The 18,710-nt window shown below is 42.9% G+C and overlaps 1 protein-coding gene across 50 annotated transcripts in view; it reads left to right on the forward strand.

Moving 5' to 3' along the window:
- CLASP2 (cytoplasmic linker associated protein 2) overlaps positions 1 to 18,710 on the forward strand; it is a 273,178-nt gene that overhangs the window by 157,480 nt on the left and 96,988 nt on the right. For 23 of the 50 annotated variants that reach the window (XM_037890143.2, XM_037890153.2, XM_037890155.2 and 20 more), the window contains 2 exons: positions 7,357 to 7,374; positions 9,430 to 9,531. In XM_037890143.2, coding sequence (XP_037746071.1) covers positions 7,357 to 7,374; positions 9,430 to 9,531 — 120 coding nt within the window. Of the gene's footprint in view, positions 1 to 7,356; positions 7,375 to 9,429; positions 9,532 to 9,670; positions 9,698 to 18,710 lie in introns of all 50 variants that reach the window. The other 27 variants (XM_043540702.1, XM_043540703.1, XM_037890145.2 and 24 more) reach the window with 3 other exon arrangements.

Here is an 18,710-nt window from a genome sequence, read left to right on the forward strand (position 1 = left end):
GCTCAAAGATGTTACCATTGGCCATGTTGGCTTGAAAGATGCTGAAAGCTCTTTATATAAACTTTTTCCACATGTATTGTAACTATATCCCAGTGTTTAGAAAAATGAGGAACAATAGCTACCATCAACAAAGCAGGCACCATTCCCTACCGTCATCCCTATCTTTTCATCTGTTATTGAGTCAGATGAGCAAATAATCATATTAAATACACGCTCATTCTGAACCACATCGTAAAGGCCATCAGAGTCTAGCAGACTTCAAGAGGGATTGAATTCCAGAACCAAGGTCTCCATTGAAAATGCAGTTAGGTGGCACACAGGAGAAGAGATTAGTAAAATACCAGAATCCCAAACCATTTGAAGAATTATGGATAACCAGCATGGTGAATTGCACTTTGCAGCTAATTGTAAGCCAGTAAAGATCATGGAGTACAAATGACGTTCTTCAAGTGGCTTTGCATATTCCCATTTATGGGTGTTGCACCCATTTGTGTTGCCTTGCGGTAGAATCCACCTGCAGGAATATCAGCTAGAGTGCTCTTGCACCCCATCCCTCCAGTTGGCATCCTGATGCACCGAAGGTGGAGGCTATAAAATGGGTGGAATGCCCTTCTCACCTCTGTTCCTTCCAATTACATGCCAGGATGGCTGTGAACTCTCCAGTTCCTTGAAGCCAAGAGTTTTCTCTTCAAAATTAGTTAGTGTTAGCTTTCAGTTAGCTACTAACAGTTAGGGTACTTCCCCAGTTCTGAAGAATGGTGGAATCGAGAAAGCCAAAGGAACCTGATTTAAGAGATGCGCTTTCTGTCCAGCCATTTTCCTAGTATCAGATGATGACATGTCCCTAAAGTGTCTATGTGAAGGCCACTCGCCATCTGGGTGTTTGATTTGCTGGACCCTTACCCCCAGAGCCCTCCAGGATGGGAAGATTCATCTTCAACTACTGCTTTAAGGAGGCCCTTAAGGTTAGACCTTCTTAAGGTCAGACTTTGCTTCCAAGGACTACTGACCTCTGTGCTGGTGGTCTCTGGAGGTTCCAGCAGACTCCAGGGTTTCAAAAAGCCACATCATCTGACAGGGCTGGTTCCTGTGCCTCTCCCCTTCAAACCTTCAAGGACATGTATGTCCAAATCAAGGCCTATGTGATCACATCCCTCCACCTCGGTTATAGAGAAAATATCAAGGACCAGTCTGGCCGCCCTCACCAGTGCAGTATCTCATGTCTTACAGTGGTCCAACTCTGACTGGGCCCCCACAGCTGCGGAATTGGCTCCGACTGCATCCTCCAGGATCTGGAAGATGGACATGAGTGGTACCTCTGAACAAGGATCGTCAGCCTGAGATGCTGTGGCACTGAGGAAAAAGAAGCACAGGACCAAGACTGCCAATGTTAGCAGTGCCAGTTCCCATGCATCAGAGTTATTGTTCTGCTTATTTCAGATAGCACTGCTATGGTTCCTAAGTGGAGATCAGCCCCATCCCCAGTCACAGCAGTGAGGGAGATTAGCCCATGCGGACCATTGGATTCAGTGTCACAGCCAGATCTTGCTCCTGTCTTGACCCCAAGTACCTTCCTAGTTCCGAAGAGTTCCGCCATGGTGATGGCCCTAGTCCACCCTCTGGCTCCGGAGCATGTCTCGGATTTTTGAAGTGCATGGCACGCAAGAGGGGAGGCATGTGCCTTCAGTTCATGGATCCTCACCTTCATCCCCAATTATGAATTTGAGAAATTAGGCAGGGTAGCTCCAGCAGCTTGCAAACTGCTCCAAGTAAGTGCAGGTGCCATTGCTGCATAGTTGATTGCCAGCTCCCATGTGCCGGTGGATAAAGACATAAGGCAGCAAGTCCACAAACAACTTTACTGCTCAATAAAGTAGTGCCAGTTGTATTCACCCCTTTCTGCCCCTTAACAGTAGATTAAACAGACAAAGGTCTCTTCAACACTAAGCCCAGGAAAGCAATAGGAATGGATGGAATATATCCAGAATTCCTGAAGAACCTGGGCCAGGTACTGGCCTTAACCAGCTGCACAGAATCTGTGAAATCTATCAGTTAAAATTAAAAACAGCTGCAGGATTAATTGACCTTTCTTCCGCATATAATACTGTATGGCTCAAAGGTCTCTGGCTGAAGTTGGCATGAGAAAGCTAATGATAATCAACAATACTCTCCTCATTAAGATGCCGAGTAATAGAAGATTCACTGTACATGTTAGTGAATATGCTAGCAAATCACAGAGATTGAACAGTGGCCTCCCACAAGGATCTGTTTTAGCACCTGCACTATTCAGTCCTTGTACCAGCGACATTCTGGTCACATAATCCCGTAAATTCATCTATGCAGATGATATTGCACATTGCTCATGATGCCCCAGAACATTATAACCTCACTAGACTGGTAGTCAGACAGGACCAATGAGCTCAAAGGTATACAGTTCAATCCCTCAGATCCATCCCAGACAGTGATTTCGTATGCATCATCCAAAAGTTATGGGGACATTGAACCACTTAATGGTTTAAGGACATTTGTCTTCTCAAGAACGTTGCACATTATGGGTTCTTCCCAGACTATTTCTTACTGGAACTAAGAGCTGTTCATCTGACCCTCCGATTGTTCCTCCCTCACTTTCAAGGGAAGGTCACGCAAGTAGTAGTGGACAATATGTCAGCAGTGTATTATATTATCAGACAGGTGGGTGCTCACACCACCCCTTCTGCGTGGGCAGTAAAACTATGGAATTGGTGCATCCGCCAGGACGTTTGTGTAGCAATACATTTGTCCGGGAAAGACACTTTAAAGTCAGGCCTCGATTTACACTGTGGTTATGTTCTTAAAAAAACACCGTGCAAATAGAAATCATGTAAAAAAGATACCAAGGGCCTATGGGAAATAAGGGTTTAGGTTTTAGGCTCACAAGATGACCTCCCTAATTTATACATACAGTATAGTACCACAGGTTTTATTTAAAAAATTTAATGAAATTCAAACTTACTACAATACAGGTACTAACCTTTATTCATGTTGAGGATGAACTTGATACAGTATCAGTATTATCATCATGGTATTGAAGTCAGAACTTTGAGGGTTCATCTGGGAAGGTTGGGGAGTGTGGAGTAGTGGGATGGGCAATGACGGGATGGAGGAGGAGAGGCAGGAAGGATCAGGGATGCCTCCACTTACCACCTCCAGGCAGCTGTGCGGGGGGCCATGGACACTCTGGCAAGGAACCCCCCAGGCATGCTCCTGGGGCAGAGGGTTGGAGCGCAGGGGCTTGCACTGCTCTGCCCAACCGCCTGGGTCTCCTGCCAGAGAGTGGGGTTGGGGGCTTGCCCCACTCCTCCTGTCCACCCGGCGCTCCAGCCAGGGAGCGGGGTTGGAGGCTTACACTGCTCCACCCGGTGTTCTAGCTGGGGAGTGGGCTCAAGGGCTCGCCCCTCTCCACCTGTCTGGCGCTCCAGCCAGGGAGCGGGCTTGGGGCGTGGAGGCTTGCCTGCTTCCTAGCTGGAAGGCCAGGCGGATGGAACGGGGTAAGGCCCCCGACCCTGCTCCCCAGGTGGAGCGCCAGGCAGGCAGACTGGGGCAAGCTCCCGACCCCGCTCCCTGGCAGACGTGCTGGGCAGAGTGGGGCAAGCCCTGGACTCCACTCCTTGGCTGGAGCGCCAGATGGGTGGAGCGGTTCAAGCCCCTGCACCTTGACCCCACACCTGGGGCCCCAGGCCAGCATTTCAATGGCCCCCACAAGGCTGGCTGAAGAGGGGGAGGGGGAGGTGTCCCATCCCTCCTGCCTTCCTTCCCCCACCCCCATCATTGCCCACCCACCCGAAGTTGGGGCCCACCCAGTGTAGGGTCCTGGCTATGCCACTGATTTGTGCATCTTGGCAACAGCACTGCACCATGTAAAAGTGAATCCCTACTGTGTACAAATATAAAGGGTCACAATTAATTGACCATGCATAAATGAAACCGTGCCAAAACAAAACAAAAAAAATATGTAAATCGCGGCCTGACTGTAGTTGCAGATTGCTTCAGCAGGAATGCTTTCCTGAAGGACCAGTTAGTTCAGACCCTTTTTTCCAGATGGCGTCAACCAATTGTGTACCGGTTCACGACAAGATTAATCAGAAAAAGTGTCATCTTTTCTGTTCTAGAGTAAGTAAGGATAGTCTGTCTTTCTTGGGTGCTTTTCTTCTGCACTGTTGGAGGGGTTTGATATATGCCTCCTTTTCCCCGATACAAAAGGTGACAAGGAAGATACATCTGGACAGAGCAAGGAATAATACTGATTGCCCTGGCTTGGACACATCGGCAGTGGTCCACAATTGTCCGGCAAAGTCTTTATACGTCTCCCCCTGTCTCCAGATCTTCTGTGGAAGAAGGGGAGCAGGATTTTTCACCCGGAGCTGCAGACCCTTCATCTGATGGGATGGGTGAACAGACTTTGACTCTGTCTGCACTTGAGCAGTCGTGTTCCTCATCTGTGCAGTATATAGTGGTTAAATCCAGGAAACAGTCTACAAGAAACTGACTGTCCCAAATGGTCTAGATTTCAGGCATGGATGAAGAGGAAGCCTGATCCTATCTAATTCATTGATAAAGGTTCCTTTGGCGTCCATCTCCACATATCATATTTGAGTTGATGATAGATTGCTGTTTGTTCATGCTTCACGTAAAAAGGTTATTAAAGGTTTGTCAAATGTGTACCCTTCTACTAAAAAACACATCCCTTCTTGGGACCTCGGTTTGGTCTTCACCACTTCGATGAAATCCCTCTTTGAGCCCATAGCTGAAGTATTTGTTGCATCATTTATTCCTGAAAGCTGCTTTAATTATTGCCATTACATCAGCCAGTAGAGTGAGTGAACTGAATGCACTCATGTCTGATCCACCTTTTACTCTAGTTTCAGAAGGAAAAGGTAGTCTTTAGACGTGATCCTTAGTTCTTGCATAAGGTGGTAGCTGATTTCCACATTCAAAACTTCTAGACTGTTCTTCTCATATGCCAAGAATATTATGAGGCATTATGGGTTCTTCCCAGACTATTTCATGGTGAATCAAGCTTCTGTATCTTTGAGTGATATGCTAGTGAGAGTTCCTGTGCCTGCTTCAATCAGAACACATTATGCTACAGCTGTGGCTACTTCCTTTGCTTGACTGAGGCTGATGCCAGTTGCTGAGATCTTCAGAGCTGCAACCCAGATATTTGTACACACCTTCACCAAGCATTGTCCTCTGAATTTAGTTTCTAGAGTGGATGCTGGGTTTGGCAAGGTGATACTTCAGTCTTTATTCAACTAGGACTCTGTTCCCATCTCCAGACTCTGCTCAAGTCTCAGCACTGCTTATCAATCTATCCTATAAGTTGGAATATGTGGAGCCACTCAAAGAAGAAATGAAGGTTACTTACCTGTCACTGGAGTTCTTTGAGATGGCGCTGCATATTCACAATTCCCACCCTCTTTCCCCTCTCTGTCAGAGTTCTTATAATTATCTTCTCTGGCTGTATGGTGGAAGGAACTAAGGAGCAAAGGGTGCTCTGTCCCCTTTATAGCCTTTCCCTCTGTGCTTTGGGACGCCAAGTGGAGGGGGGATGCGAGAGCACTCTAGCTGATACAGCTAAAAAAGGCTGCTGCCACAAGGTGGTTCACTACCTATAACTGGGAATATGCAGAGCCCTCTTGAACTCCAGTTACAGGTAAGTAACTGTCATTTTTTGCTTATAGCAGTCCAAATTCCATAAGGTATTGGTCTGCCCTATTAAACAATATTGGACGGTTCTGTATTCTTTTCTCTGATTTCCAAATCAAAATTTGATTAGGTTGCATATAACTTTTATAATTAGCAGCATCCCATATTCACCCTGAACTCTTGTGGTCAAGCTGGTTTTTTTGTTTGTTTGTTTTTTCCATTTTGTGTATCATCACAAGTAATCTGGGCTCTGCAGGCCAAGTTCTGCTGTCAGGTAGACCTGTGCAACCCTGTGGTCTTTAGTGGATTTTCAAAGGTGTCTGGAAGAGAATGGGACTACTCAGATATATCTGAAGACATAATTTGCTCTTCAGGACTTCTGTTACTTGTGATGATTTGCAAGATGGAATAAACACAACTTGATAAGAGTCCAGGATGAATTTGCAGCACTGGCAATTTTTTAAAAAAATATTTATATGCACGCTGGGCAAACTTGATTTGGAAAACTGAGAGACACTCCCAAAACTCGATTTAAAAAAAGTCATTATTAGGATAGGGTGGCACTTTAAAGACAGGAGGGTTGCAGTTTGTACTAGCTGTAGCTTCTGAGGCTTCAGTGGTGATCCTGCTGTAAATAAAGTGTATAGAGTAGCTCAGTCTAGAAGCAGCAAAAGCATTCACAGTCCTAGCAAGGTTTGCAGACAGGGTTAACCTCCCACAACCTCTAGATGAGGTGAAGATGCTGAATGGCTTTTTTGATTACTATAGTCATCTCAGTATTTAGAAACAGCATTGGATTAGAAAAAAATTACCAACCAATAGTGGGAATATTTTTATAAATCCTGTCACTTCCCGAATATATTCACCCAGAATCTGCAGACCATGGTTTCAAGGGAGCCTCAGTGCGGGGTGGAGAAATGGTGCTTGGACAGCTTTTCTCCTCTTCCCACGCTTTGGTTTTCAGGGCATTGATGTGTGTTTTACCTCAGATTCTGTCGTAACTGTCATGTATTGGTATACTTTGCCTCATTAACCTAGCCTACACACTCCAACTGTGACCCATTTTCAGTAACCTTGTTTTTCTCACAGCTCACTCTTCCAGGCAGGACTTGGTCTAAAAGGGTGTACATTTTTTGAGGCATCAGTTTGAATTTTGTTTGAATGAATCTTCCTTTCTAACATCTTCCATCAGCTTCTCTCTGCCCAATGTTTAATGCACTGGGTCTGTATTGCTTACTTCAACCTGGAGCTTGTATTGGAATTCTATATGCAAATGTGCACCATGTGCATATGTCACCGACTTTCCTTAGCAGTTGGTTATGATAGTATGCTTGATATCAAAGTCTGTTCTTGACATGCTACTTAATTGTCTTAAACTCATATGCATGATTAAAACTTCAATTTTTCTTTGATATTCCATGGTTTTTCAAAGAAAGTTTGGCGTCTAGCAGTGCATTATGTATTTCTACAATCATCTCACAGTGTAGCCTTTGGCTTTCCATTGTAGTTTAATGATGGAGTTGCAGTGCAAGAGAGCAGAGGTTAAGATCCATTCTTACATAAACATATTTTGTCAAGGTACTCTAATTTCATATAAGTAGGAATGAAAAGGAATTAAATCAAAGAATAGTGCTGTTTGGAATATCATTGTTTTATTATTTTTTCTATTAGGAACAGCTTCTGAAGATGGTAAGAAAAATTAATCTTTTGTTAGAATAGCAAATACTTTCATCTTCATGCTTTCATTTATACAAACTAAGTTCTAGAAGTAGAATTAGCTCATTGTGGTGGTTGGGGGTCATTCCATTTGGCTTACACATCTAATATTTGGTTATTGAAGTATATTTTTGTAAATTCTTTTCATTGTGATTTGGGTTTCTCAGGCAATCATTTTCAATAAAAATGTCATTGCTTAACATTTTACTATAAAATTACAGGAGTATTATGTTTTGATCTTTTAAATTATAAGCTAATTAGGAAAAACTCATCTGTTGACAGATGTGCTCACACTCAGGAAGCAGGTGCTATTATTAATTATCTATTTGGAACATGGAAGAACATATTAAAATGTATTGTTAAAACCCTTCTAAGCTAGCACCAGAAACATTGCCTCATAACATTCAAAAAGATTTTTGTTTTTTATTTTAATGGAAATTACATCAGGCCTTTAGTGATAATTCAGCATCAACCAAATTGGTGGTGCACTATATTCCTAAACTCTCTGGGCCAGATTCTGCACAGAAACCCTGAAACCTCATTACAATTAGTGGGGAAAATATTGTCAATGCATGGGGTGACTGAGGGTAGAGTTTGTCCCAGTCAATTTAACCAGTAATGGTAATACATTGCTTTCTAGTAGCTAAGTGAATAACCTCCTTTATCCTGGCTCTCTTCCCATAGACTTTCTTCTGTGGACTGTTCCCTCTACTTGGATGAATAATATTAACTTGGCTGGTCTTGAAATCCTGCTGTGGAAAGCCTAAAGGGGCTGGAAACTAGATATAATGAGCCTGTGTGCCTAATTCTTCTGGGTCAAGGATTGACCCTATATGTCTGCAAAACTTTTTTATTGTTAAAGTTAATGCAGTCTTAAATTGAATAAATTGTTGTGCTAGAATGTCAGTTCTCAAGCAGTTTCTTCTTGCAACCTTCCAAAATTGTGTCCAACTCGTTGTTTCTAGGTTTTGTTTTTGTGTAGGGCTGTCATGTTGGTTTAGGACCTGTATACAGAATTCTGGCTATTCACTTTTAAGAGTAATCTGCCTATTAACTGTCATTCATACTGTTGGAATCCTCCCTTCTTTGGTAATTTCATTGTGTTGTCTAAACATTGAGGAGTAGAGATGATGTCACACAAAAGATGATCTTATTGGTTGGCAGTCTGGAGAGAGCTGAATTCTATTTGGGTTCTGCCATAGACTTCCTGAGTAACTTCAGACAAGTCCTTAAAATCTCTGTGTCTCGGTTCTTCGTTCTGTAAAACAAGGGTAGTATTTCTCTACCTCATATGGATGTTGAGAAAATGCATATTCATTAGTCTTTGCAAAGTTCTTTTGAAAACCTTGTATGGAAGGTGCTATAAAGTATAAAGAATTACTTTTGTGTCCACATCCATGGTCATGAGTATAGTGGTATCCTGAGGTACAGAGAAATTAGATGGCAGGTCTCTGAAAAACGGAGCAGTGCTGCTCAGAATTGTTGGCAAGAATCCTCAGTGGCTTGTTCAAAAGATAGCCAGGGTTGGTTTTGTTACCTAGAGGATGAAAAAGGAAAGTTAGTAAAATTATAGCTTTCAAGTAGTAGTGAGTAGAGTTTGATATTTGTTACATTAGGTACTTCTCTCCTCTTAAATTATAAAATATTTTCCTTGACTCTCACTTCATAAGCTTTACTTTTAAAAAATATAAAATCAGTGTATTTCTGGAGAAAACGAGTGTTATCTAATTTGATGTTGATGAAGACGAATTAGTTTTAATTTTAAAAATTGATCGTATATAAATTCTGTATTGAAGTACTTACAGTCAAAAAGAAAAGTGTTTGTTTCTCAACTTGCAGTTAAATCTATTGCGGTATTTAATTTTCTACTATGAATTGTTTTTTTTCAAGTGAGGTTTGGATAATTGAGTTTTCCAGTATGTAAATCTTCAGTTTTCAACTATAGCAACGTAATAAAATATTCATTAACACTATGAGATCTCTGTTCATGACGAAGACTATTTTCTTAATGTCATTTTTACTTTATAGGTCGTATACGAACAAAGCTTTCAACACCTTCTGTTGGAATTGGAAATTCAAAGACCGATTCTAGAGGACGTAGTCGAACGAAAGTGGTCTCTCAGTCTCAGCGTATGTATTGTTCATTTATCAGTAATACTTGATAAAAAGATAGGCCATATGCTTAGCATACATTCATTGACCAATGGCTATGGTCAAAGCTTATTTAAAAAACATAAGCCGCATACTGAGTTGTTGTTCTGTGCCTTAGGTTCATCATCGCCAGACAAAAATGAAGGTATTTTTTTTTTCGGTGTTTTGGGTCAGTAGTATTTGCATGCTTTTGAAATCTTTGATGATTTGTGTTGTCATACTCTTTTGGAGAAAAATTAGGGCTAATGGGAAATAGGTTGTGTAACAGGAAATTAAATCTACCACTGAGGCCAGTTTGTAATCTTAAAAAAACCTCAACAAAACCTTCTGTACTAACTATCTAGAATACTTAGAAATGTAATATCAGAAATTAGGTAAAGTGGGTGGTGTCTTTTTGTACTTATAGATGACCTGAAAATCCTAGTTCTTCGGTACCCAAATCCTCTTATTTTTTTAGTTAATAATAGTCTAAAAGTATAATTCAGTAATTGTGTTTTCCCCTCCACCTTTCACGATAAAGTAGACACTGCCATTCTCACGTGAGTGCACTCTAGTTTCCCAAGTATCGCCAGTATCTTTACTCCTCAAATTTCCTGTTGTTTTGCATTTAATGTTTCTTTTTAAATTCTTCACTGAGGGTTTTTCACTGGGACTTTTTTCTACCTCAGCAGCAATAGAAATAGTTTAATTTTGGAGCAAAGGTGCTGGTTGTTTAAAATATACAATGTTTAAAAGTGATTTATGCTATCTAGGCTTTAAATGGTTTCTAAAATTGTGAAATGACAGTGCATTCTTCAGGTTTGAAATCGACAATATGTGTAGGTTTGGAAGGATTAGATATTTATCAGTAAATGTCTATTTTGCTGTACACATATAAACCAATGAAAAAATATTTCCACTGATGATGATTAAAACTTAGACAGACACTAAGAAAAATGCTGTTTGAAAATTTATTAGTGTTTGACTTAAGGATATTTACTTTGCATATTTTGACATGTGATGTTGACAGTTTGTTTTTTAACAGTTATAAACATTTAACTTCTTCGAGTGATGGTCTCTGTTGTATTCCACTGAGGGTTTACGCATGCATCCAGAGCCAGAGAATTTGAAAGTAGTGTCCATTGGTCCATGCGTGAACCCTGGTTTGCCTCATGGTTTTGTCAGAGGTGATAAAAGGCAAGGCGGAGCAACCTCGCCTTCAGTTCCTTCTCATCACCACCTGGTCCAGATCAGAACTTTCAGTGTCCTTGTCTCTGAAGCACCTTTAAAAATATTGTTGTACATAGTTTTAGAATTTTACAATTTATAGTGTGTTTAGCTGTTTTGTCATAGTTTATCGTAATGTTTGTGATTAGGATAGATAGTTTAGGGGGGTGTTTTTCCTACCGTCCCTCCTGCTCTTCCCCGTACTCTCACGCGGGTACAATGCCTAAGACTCTGGGCTTCAAATTCTGTGCCTCCTGCCCGTGTTCCTTCTCAGTCAGTGACAAACACCAGTGCTGCCTCTACTGCTTGGGAGAAGCCCACATTACATCACGGTGCAATATTTGCCAGTCTTTCCGCAGCTGTACCCGAAAAGGTTGGGGCCTTTGCCTCTGGAAGCACCTTATGGAAGTCTCCATGAGGCCTCGCTTGGACTCCGGCTGGGGAAATCTGCCCCGCCCCACCCTAGAGCATCGGCCTGAAATAGCTAGGGGTGCATCTCCTGCTACTGAGTCCAGATCCACCACTATGGACCCCACACCAGGGACTAGTCTGGAGGTAAGGAAGCGTTCCCATAAGCGTGGCGTTAAGTCTTCCTTGAAAACAAAGAAAGGGGATGCTGCTTCCATGAGTTTGAGTCATGGGGAGGGCGCGCACTCTAAAGTGCATAAACACGAAAAGAAGTCCCAGAAGCAAGGGGATCAGATGGTCTCAGGTACCAAACTGCAGGTACTGTCAACATTGGCACCCCATAAAGTGTGGGACCCATTCGGTCCAGGGAAGTCCACTACTCCATCACCACTTACCCCTAACATCAGGGAGATTGGGAAGAGCACGTGAGCCCCAGGATATCTTCATTTTAGAGGAACCGAGATTGCCTTGCATGATGGGACCCTCAACCTCTAGGGAGACTCTTTCTCCCCCTCATGACATGCCACCCCGTGCCTCCTGCTCCAACGCTCTACACACGTCTGCCGACTCCGATGGTACCACTGAAGAAACTGTAGTCCACCTTCTCATCTTTGGAAGAGTTGGATGATGGAAAGGGACCATCAATCCCCGATAGCAGTACGGGTATTCGAGAAGGCAGTCTGGATCGTGCAATACCATACAATGCAACCACTATGGACCCACTGGTTCCCAATGCCAGGGGATCTGCCTCAATTCCCTCCAGACTGAGCATACTGGCCTTATTGGGAGCCATGGTCCCAATACTTCTCTCTCAGAACTCACCTGGTCCACAAGGGAGACTTTACCTGTCTCCCTGTTAAAGGGGCCGTTGAGTAGAAGCTCAGATCCAATCTTGGAAGAGAAGCCCTTCAGCCCGGTTCCGACAGTGCCACTGGAATCAGAGAGATTCCCTTCCTTTTCCCGAGACAAGGCAATGACTTCAGCGTCCCCTTTGCCTTTAGGTAATTCCAGGATCTCCTGGTGGGGGAGCTTCACATCCCGTTGGAGGAAATCCAGCATATACAGCATAAACTCCTGGATATCCTCTATTCATCTGCACCAACTAGTGTCACACTGCCTATCGATGCCGTCCTTGAACCCTTTAGGATGGTATGGCACACAATAGCCACATGCACACCTACCTCCGAGGGGGCAGAAAACCAATGTTATGTTCCAGCTAAGGGGTCTTAGTTTCTTTTCTCACCCACCCCCCCAAACCCATTTGTGGTTCAAGCAGCAACTGAACAATCCAGGCAACAACACCCACCTTCCACATCATCCATCAGAGAGGGCAAGCAATTGGACCTTTTGGGCTGTAAGGTCTTTTCCTTGGTCAGTCTCCAATTCAGGATTTTGAACTATCAAGTATTACCAGCCAAATATGTTTTCCTGAATTATGGCAAACTGGAGGCATTTGCTGACAAACATCCTCCGCAAGACTGGGCTCATTTCCAGGTGATCATAGAGAAAGGGAAGTGGGTGGCAAGAACAATGCTCCAATCAGTGGTGGTTGTGGCAGATACTACTACTAGGACTATTGCTGCAAGCATAGTCATGTGGAGGGGATCGTGGCTCCACTCCTGTGTTTTCCCTCAGGAGGTACAGAAGACTATAGAAGACTTCCCTTTTAATGAATCCCATCTTTTTAATCAAAAGACAGATGATTCCTTTCATACTCTCAAAGACTCCAGAACAACACTATGTTCACTGGCTATTTTTATGCCTGCTCCGAAGTATAAGCTCCACTACCTGCCACCCACACAATGATACAGGTCCTCCCAGTTTTTCCACCAGAGGCCTTATGGGCCTCCACTGACAAGACAAAAGACAGAGATCCCACCCTCTGGGACCACCTTCGCAGGCTTCCTCCTTGCAGATGCAACCCCCAGCTAAAAGGTATTTCTAAGATATTCTAGAGATCCGTCAGCCATTTTGCATACTGCCATGCAACCATCTTACCCCCTTCAGAGGCACTCTTTTTCTAAGCTTGGAGTGCAATAACAGACATGGGTGCTAAATGTCGTCCACCATGGCTGTATGATCGAATTCATCATGCTGCCTCCTTCACAGCCCCCCGATCCCTCCTTAGGGACTACTCTTACAACAGCATCCTCACCCAAGAAGTGAACTCCTTTCTACAATGGGGAGTGATAGATCGTGTTTCCCTGGAATATCACGGGACCGTATTCTATTCAATTTACTTCCTGATACCCGAGAAGAAAGGCGGACGGAGACTAATTCTAGACCTCCGGCTTTTCAGTCACTTCATTCGCAAGCCCAAGTTTCGTATGGCCACACTAGCAGCAATCATCCCATCTCTGGAAAAAGGCATGTGGGCTCTCAATATGCAAGACACTCTCACATAGACATCCAACCAGCCCACAGATGATTCCTGATGTTCACGGTCTGTTCCATTTCCAAAACAGGGTTCTCCCTTTCATACTAACTACTGCTCCCAGCGTTGTCATCAAGGTTTTTGCAGTCATGGTGGCCTACATCAGACATCATGGAGTCCTGGTAGTCCCATATTTCGACAACTGGCTCCTGGCTGCTCAGTCCAGATGCAAAGCCTAAGTTTGAACCTCCATGTTGCTCAGCCTTCTTTCGTCCCTTGGGGTCAGTCTCAATGTTGAAAAATCAATCTTGGACCCCACACAATCCCCAGGTTTATAGGGGTCTCATCAACTCAGTCATAGCACAGGCCAACCTACCAAAGGGTAGGTTCCATACACTGAGAGAACTCATAACTTGCATCGCTAACAATCCTTATGTCCCTGCCAGGATTTGTTTGTCTCTCCTTGGCCACATGGCTTCTTGTACATATGTCACCCCTTCACTCAACTCCACCTTTGCTGCCTCCAGATTTGTCTTTAGACTGTTTACTCGCCCAGCCATTACACCATGGACCTCGTGCTGACAGTCTCTCCAGGATACTCTCAGCCCTCCAGTGGTGGATGGAACCACATCATGTCTGCATAGCTGTTCCCCTCCTTCCCAGACAAGATGATCATCACCAATGAGGGCATCCCTCATAGACTGGGGAGCACACACCCAGGCTGTAAGAAAAGCCTTTCTCCCTTTTATCTGTTCCCATCATGTTCTTATCATGTCGGACAACACTGCCACTGTTTTCAACATCAACAAATGGAGGCAAAGGTCAGCTGTTCTATGTATAGAAGCAGTCAACCTCTGGAATTGGTGCATCACCCTCTTGTCTGTAGACTCTCTTCCAGGGACGCACAACATGATTGCGGACTTGATTATCAGGCAGTTTGCAATCGACCACAAGTGGGAACGCCACATCTGCATAACTCTCTACATCTTCAACCAATGAGGGATGCCGTCCAGAGACCTCTTCACCTCTCACATAAACAGCAAATGCAACATTTATTGCTCTGGGGAGGTCTCAGTCACCACTCTCAGAGCAATGCTCTCATACTGTCCTAGTCAGACCAAAATAACTATTCCTCACCTCCTCTATTGCTCCTACCACAAGTGTTCCACAAGATCAGACAAGACAGAGCAACAGTCATTCTGATAGCCCCCTGCTGACCCAGGCAATTCTAGTTTCCCAACCACCCGTCCATCAATTCCCATCCCCACCGTCCCTGATCTGCTGATGCACTACAACAGCTAGATAGACATCCCAATCCATAGGTGCTCCACCTCACAGCGTTTTATTTGATTGGGCATCTTCTCTAGAACCGGCCTGTTCCGCAGACGTGCAAAACATCCTCTCCAGCAGCAGGAAAGAATGCAGTAGACGCTGTTACTGGGCCAAGCAGAAATGTTTTGCCTGCTGGGCCTAGCAAAAGGAACTTCCCCCAGAATTGGTGGAGATCCCCCTCCTCCTGGATTACCTCCTGTCCTTGAAGGCATTAGATCTCACCCTCATCTCTCTAGAAGTCCACCTAGCTGTGATTAGCACCTTCCACTCTCCTCCCTCCCCCAATGGAAGGGCACTCCGTCATTACATACCCATTAGCTGTTAGTTTCTGGAAGGGCCTCATCAGAACCTTCCCACCCATCAAACCCTTCGCTCCCCAGTGGGATCTTAACCTAGTTCTATTTGTACAACAAAACCACCCTTTGAACCGTTGGCATCATGTTCTGTGTTCCTCCTTTCAGTGAAAGTCACCTTTCTTGTTGCTATCACTTTTGCGAAAAGGGTCAGTGAACTTGGGTCCAAGATTGTGGAACCCCCTTTCATGATTTCCATAAAGATGGAGTCTCCCTCCATCCCAAATTTCTACCAGTGGTCATCTCCCAGTTTCACATTAATCCATTCACTTACCTCTTTTCTTCCCGAAGCCACACACATCTGCAGAGGAAGGATGACTCTACTCCCTAGACATCCGATGGGTCTTGGCCTTCTACCTACAGAGGACAAGCCTCATCAGGAAGTCCCCCAGACTGTTGGTGGCAGTAGCAGAAAAACTCAAGGTCAGGACTTGACAGCAGATTCCTCCTTCAGCACAGCAATCCTCTGCTCAACAGTTCTATCTTCATCCTTGCATCCTCCTCCGATTTAGGTACTCCTTATTAATCACTCTCAGTTGAATACAATAGGGACCATCACTTAAAGAAGAGGAGGAAGTTATTTACTTGTAACTGGAGATTCTTTGAGATGTGTGGTCCCTATCTGTATTCCACTTTCCACCCTCCTTCCCCTCTGCTATGTATCTGTTGGATTCGTGGTGGAGAAGGAATTGGAGATGCTGTTGATCCACCTTGCCCTTTTATCACCTTGGATGAAACTATGAGGTGAACCAAGGCACATGCGCGGACCAACAGATACTACTTCCAAATTCTCCAGCTCCAGACACATGGTGCGCATGCAAAACCCTCAGTGGAGTACAGATAGAGAACACACATCTCGAAGCCTGTCCAGTTACAGGTAAGTAACCATCTCTTTTTTGAATCTCAGCATCTGTTGTAGTTAAATTATTGTCTGACTCCCCATTGTCTTACACCCCCCCCTTAATTTCCCACAATTGTAAACATTTAAAATTTATAAAAAATAAAAAATGCTTGAAACCCATAATTATGCACAACTATGAAAACATAATTTGATAAAAATAATGCTTAAAAATAAACAATATTATCCATGAAAATTATTAAAAAAATCAGATTCTGCCACACCTAAATATATGCGGTCATTAAATGGGGGGGGGGGGGGGTCTTTTTACATTATCAGTTTTGATTTAAAAAAAGTTATCCCATTCCACTCCGTATGCATTTTTGTACTAAACATTTTTTTAAAATTAACAATTTGGGGCCTGATTTTCAAACATGCACCTGCACTTATATGTGGCTAATCACTATGCAGTTATCAGGACAGCACAAACAAATACTGGTCAGGTGCCAGTAGTCAGTATGTAAACTTTTTGTGAGTAAAGTTGGCAAGCTTGTTATGAAAATGGTGAGACATACGACATCCCCCCATATAATTTTAACCACTTTTCAGAGTAGAATGATGCTTTAAAATGCACAGAAAGTGTAGCAACTTTAAAAGGTCATTAGTCCATAACATACCCTTCTTTAGATAGTCATGGAATAGACGAAATTAAAAGCGAACAAATTCATTTGGTTATCAAATCTTCCTTACTATAAGTTTGCATTAATTTTTCAGTAACAATTTCCTGAAGGCCTTTTTATTTTCAAAGGGATGCTGGTCAAACTTGGCCCAGAATTTGCAGATTCTGTGAAAACAAGCTTTTACAAAATCTAAAGACCAACAGACATATGCATTATACTTCTAATAAATTCCCATAAAAGAGCTTTATTAATCCAGGAATTTTGATGGGAAATTACTCAAAATAAATGGCAAAAAAGGGTTATGCCTAAATCATTGATGGATATTCAGTTTCTACAGAGGCGGTCACTGTTAAGAGGTTTGTATTCTAATTCAGTTTTAGCTAATTAATTCTTCACATTCAATAAAATGTAAACTTAAGCATTTAAATTGTATTTTACTGGTGATAGTGGTGGTTTGCAAAAGAACTCACTTTCTGTCTGGATCAGAGCCTGAAGGGATGAGTTGGGTAGAACTCCCTGATGTTCTACTGAAATAATTGGATGGCTTTACATATGGTGGTATAGAAAAATAAATCCCCCCCAACTGGCAGCCGTCCTTCCACTCGGAGCTTAATCCTTCAGCAGAGCTCATTGTTTACAAATCTCAGGAGTGTGACAAATAGGAATTCCTAGACAATGTAAAAGAGGACTAGTAAAGCAAATAAACATAAGAACATAACTTAAGAACGGCCATACTGGGTCAGACCAAAGGTCCATCCAGCCCAATATACTGTCTTTCGACAGTGGCCAATGCCAGGTGCCCCAGAGGGAATGAACAGAACAGCTCATCATCAAATGATCCATTCCCATTGTTGCCCATTCTTCACTTCTGGCAAACAGAGGCTAGGGACACCATCCCTGCCCATCCTGGCTAATAGCCACTGATGGACCTATCCTCCATGAATTTATCTAGTTCTTTTTTGAACCCTGTTATAGTCTTGGCCTTCACAACATCCTCTGGCAAAGAGTTCCACAAATTGACTGTACTTTGTGTGAAGAAATACTTCCTTTTGTTTGTTTTAAACCTGCTGCCTATTCATTTAATTTGGTGACCCCTAATTCTTGTGTTATGAGAAGGAGTAAATAATTCTTTCTTATTTACTTTGTCCACACCAGTCATGATTTTATAGACCTCTATCATATCCCCCCCGCTTTGTCGTCGTCTTTTCCAAGCTGAAAAATCCCAGACTTATTAATCTCTCCTCATATGAAAGCCGTTCCAGACCCCTAATAATTTTTGTTGTCCTTTTCTGAACCTTTTTCCAATTCCAATATAAATAAAAGTTCACAGGAGAGGGGCAACTGAAGCACAAGTGTGCCTGACGTTTTGTGGCATAATTTTTCTAAAATTCTAATTTAAATGAGAATTATTGACATGAAACTGTGAGTGAAAAGTTCCAGACTAGTCAGACCATTTTATAATGGGTTACATATTAGACTTAGATTCCCACCTTTTACAAACAATTGTAGTACAGCGTTCCCCTTCTGTTGTCTTAGACCAAGTTTCCATATTTTAAAAATAAAAATCATTTTAAAACAATACATTATTGTCTCATCTGGTGGGATAAGTTCTTTTGAAACCAAAACCATTGTGCAAATTTAGGGATAGAGATGTACTTCAGGTTTCAAGGATATGGGTTTAAAGGCTACGATATTTGACTCGTACTTGCACTCGCAAGGTTGGGTAGTTTTGGGGGGGGGGGGTACATAATTGTAACTAGGGATTTTGGAGGAACTTTCCTCCTACTCCCACCCTCAGAGTTATTTGTAAATAGACAGTCGTATTAAATACATGTATACAGATCTGTACTGCGGTTAAGTCATGAATAGAAAAGTTGCTACTCTTGTTTTCAGTTTGGTTCCGGCTAATTTATGAGGGTTTGCATGGTGTTACTATGTTTATCTCTATTAGAGAAAAAGAATAAATT

This window comes from Chelonia mydas, chromosome 2, assembly GCF_015237465.2.
Source record: "Chelonia mydas isolate rCheMyd1 chromosome 2, rCheMyd1.pri.v2, whole genome shotgun sequence".
In the NCBI taxonomy this organism is placed as follows: Eukaryota; Metazoa; Chordata; order Testudines; family Cheloniidae; genus Chelonia; species Chelonia mydas.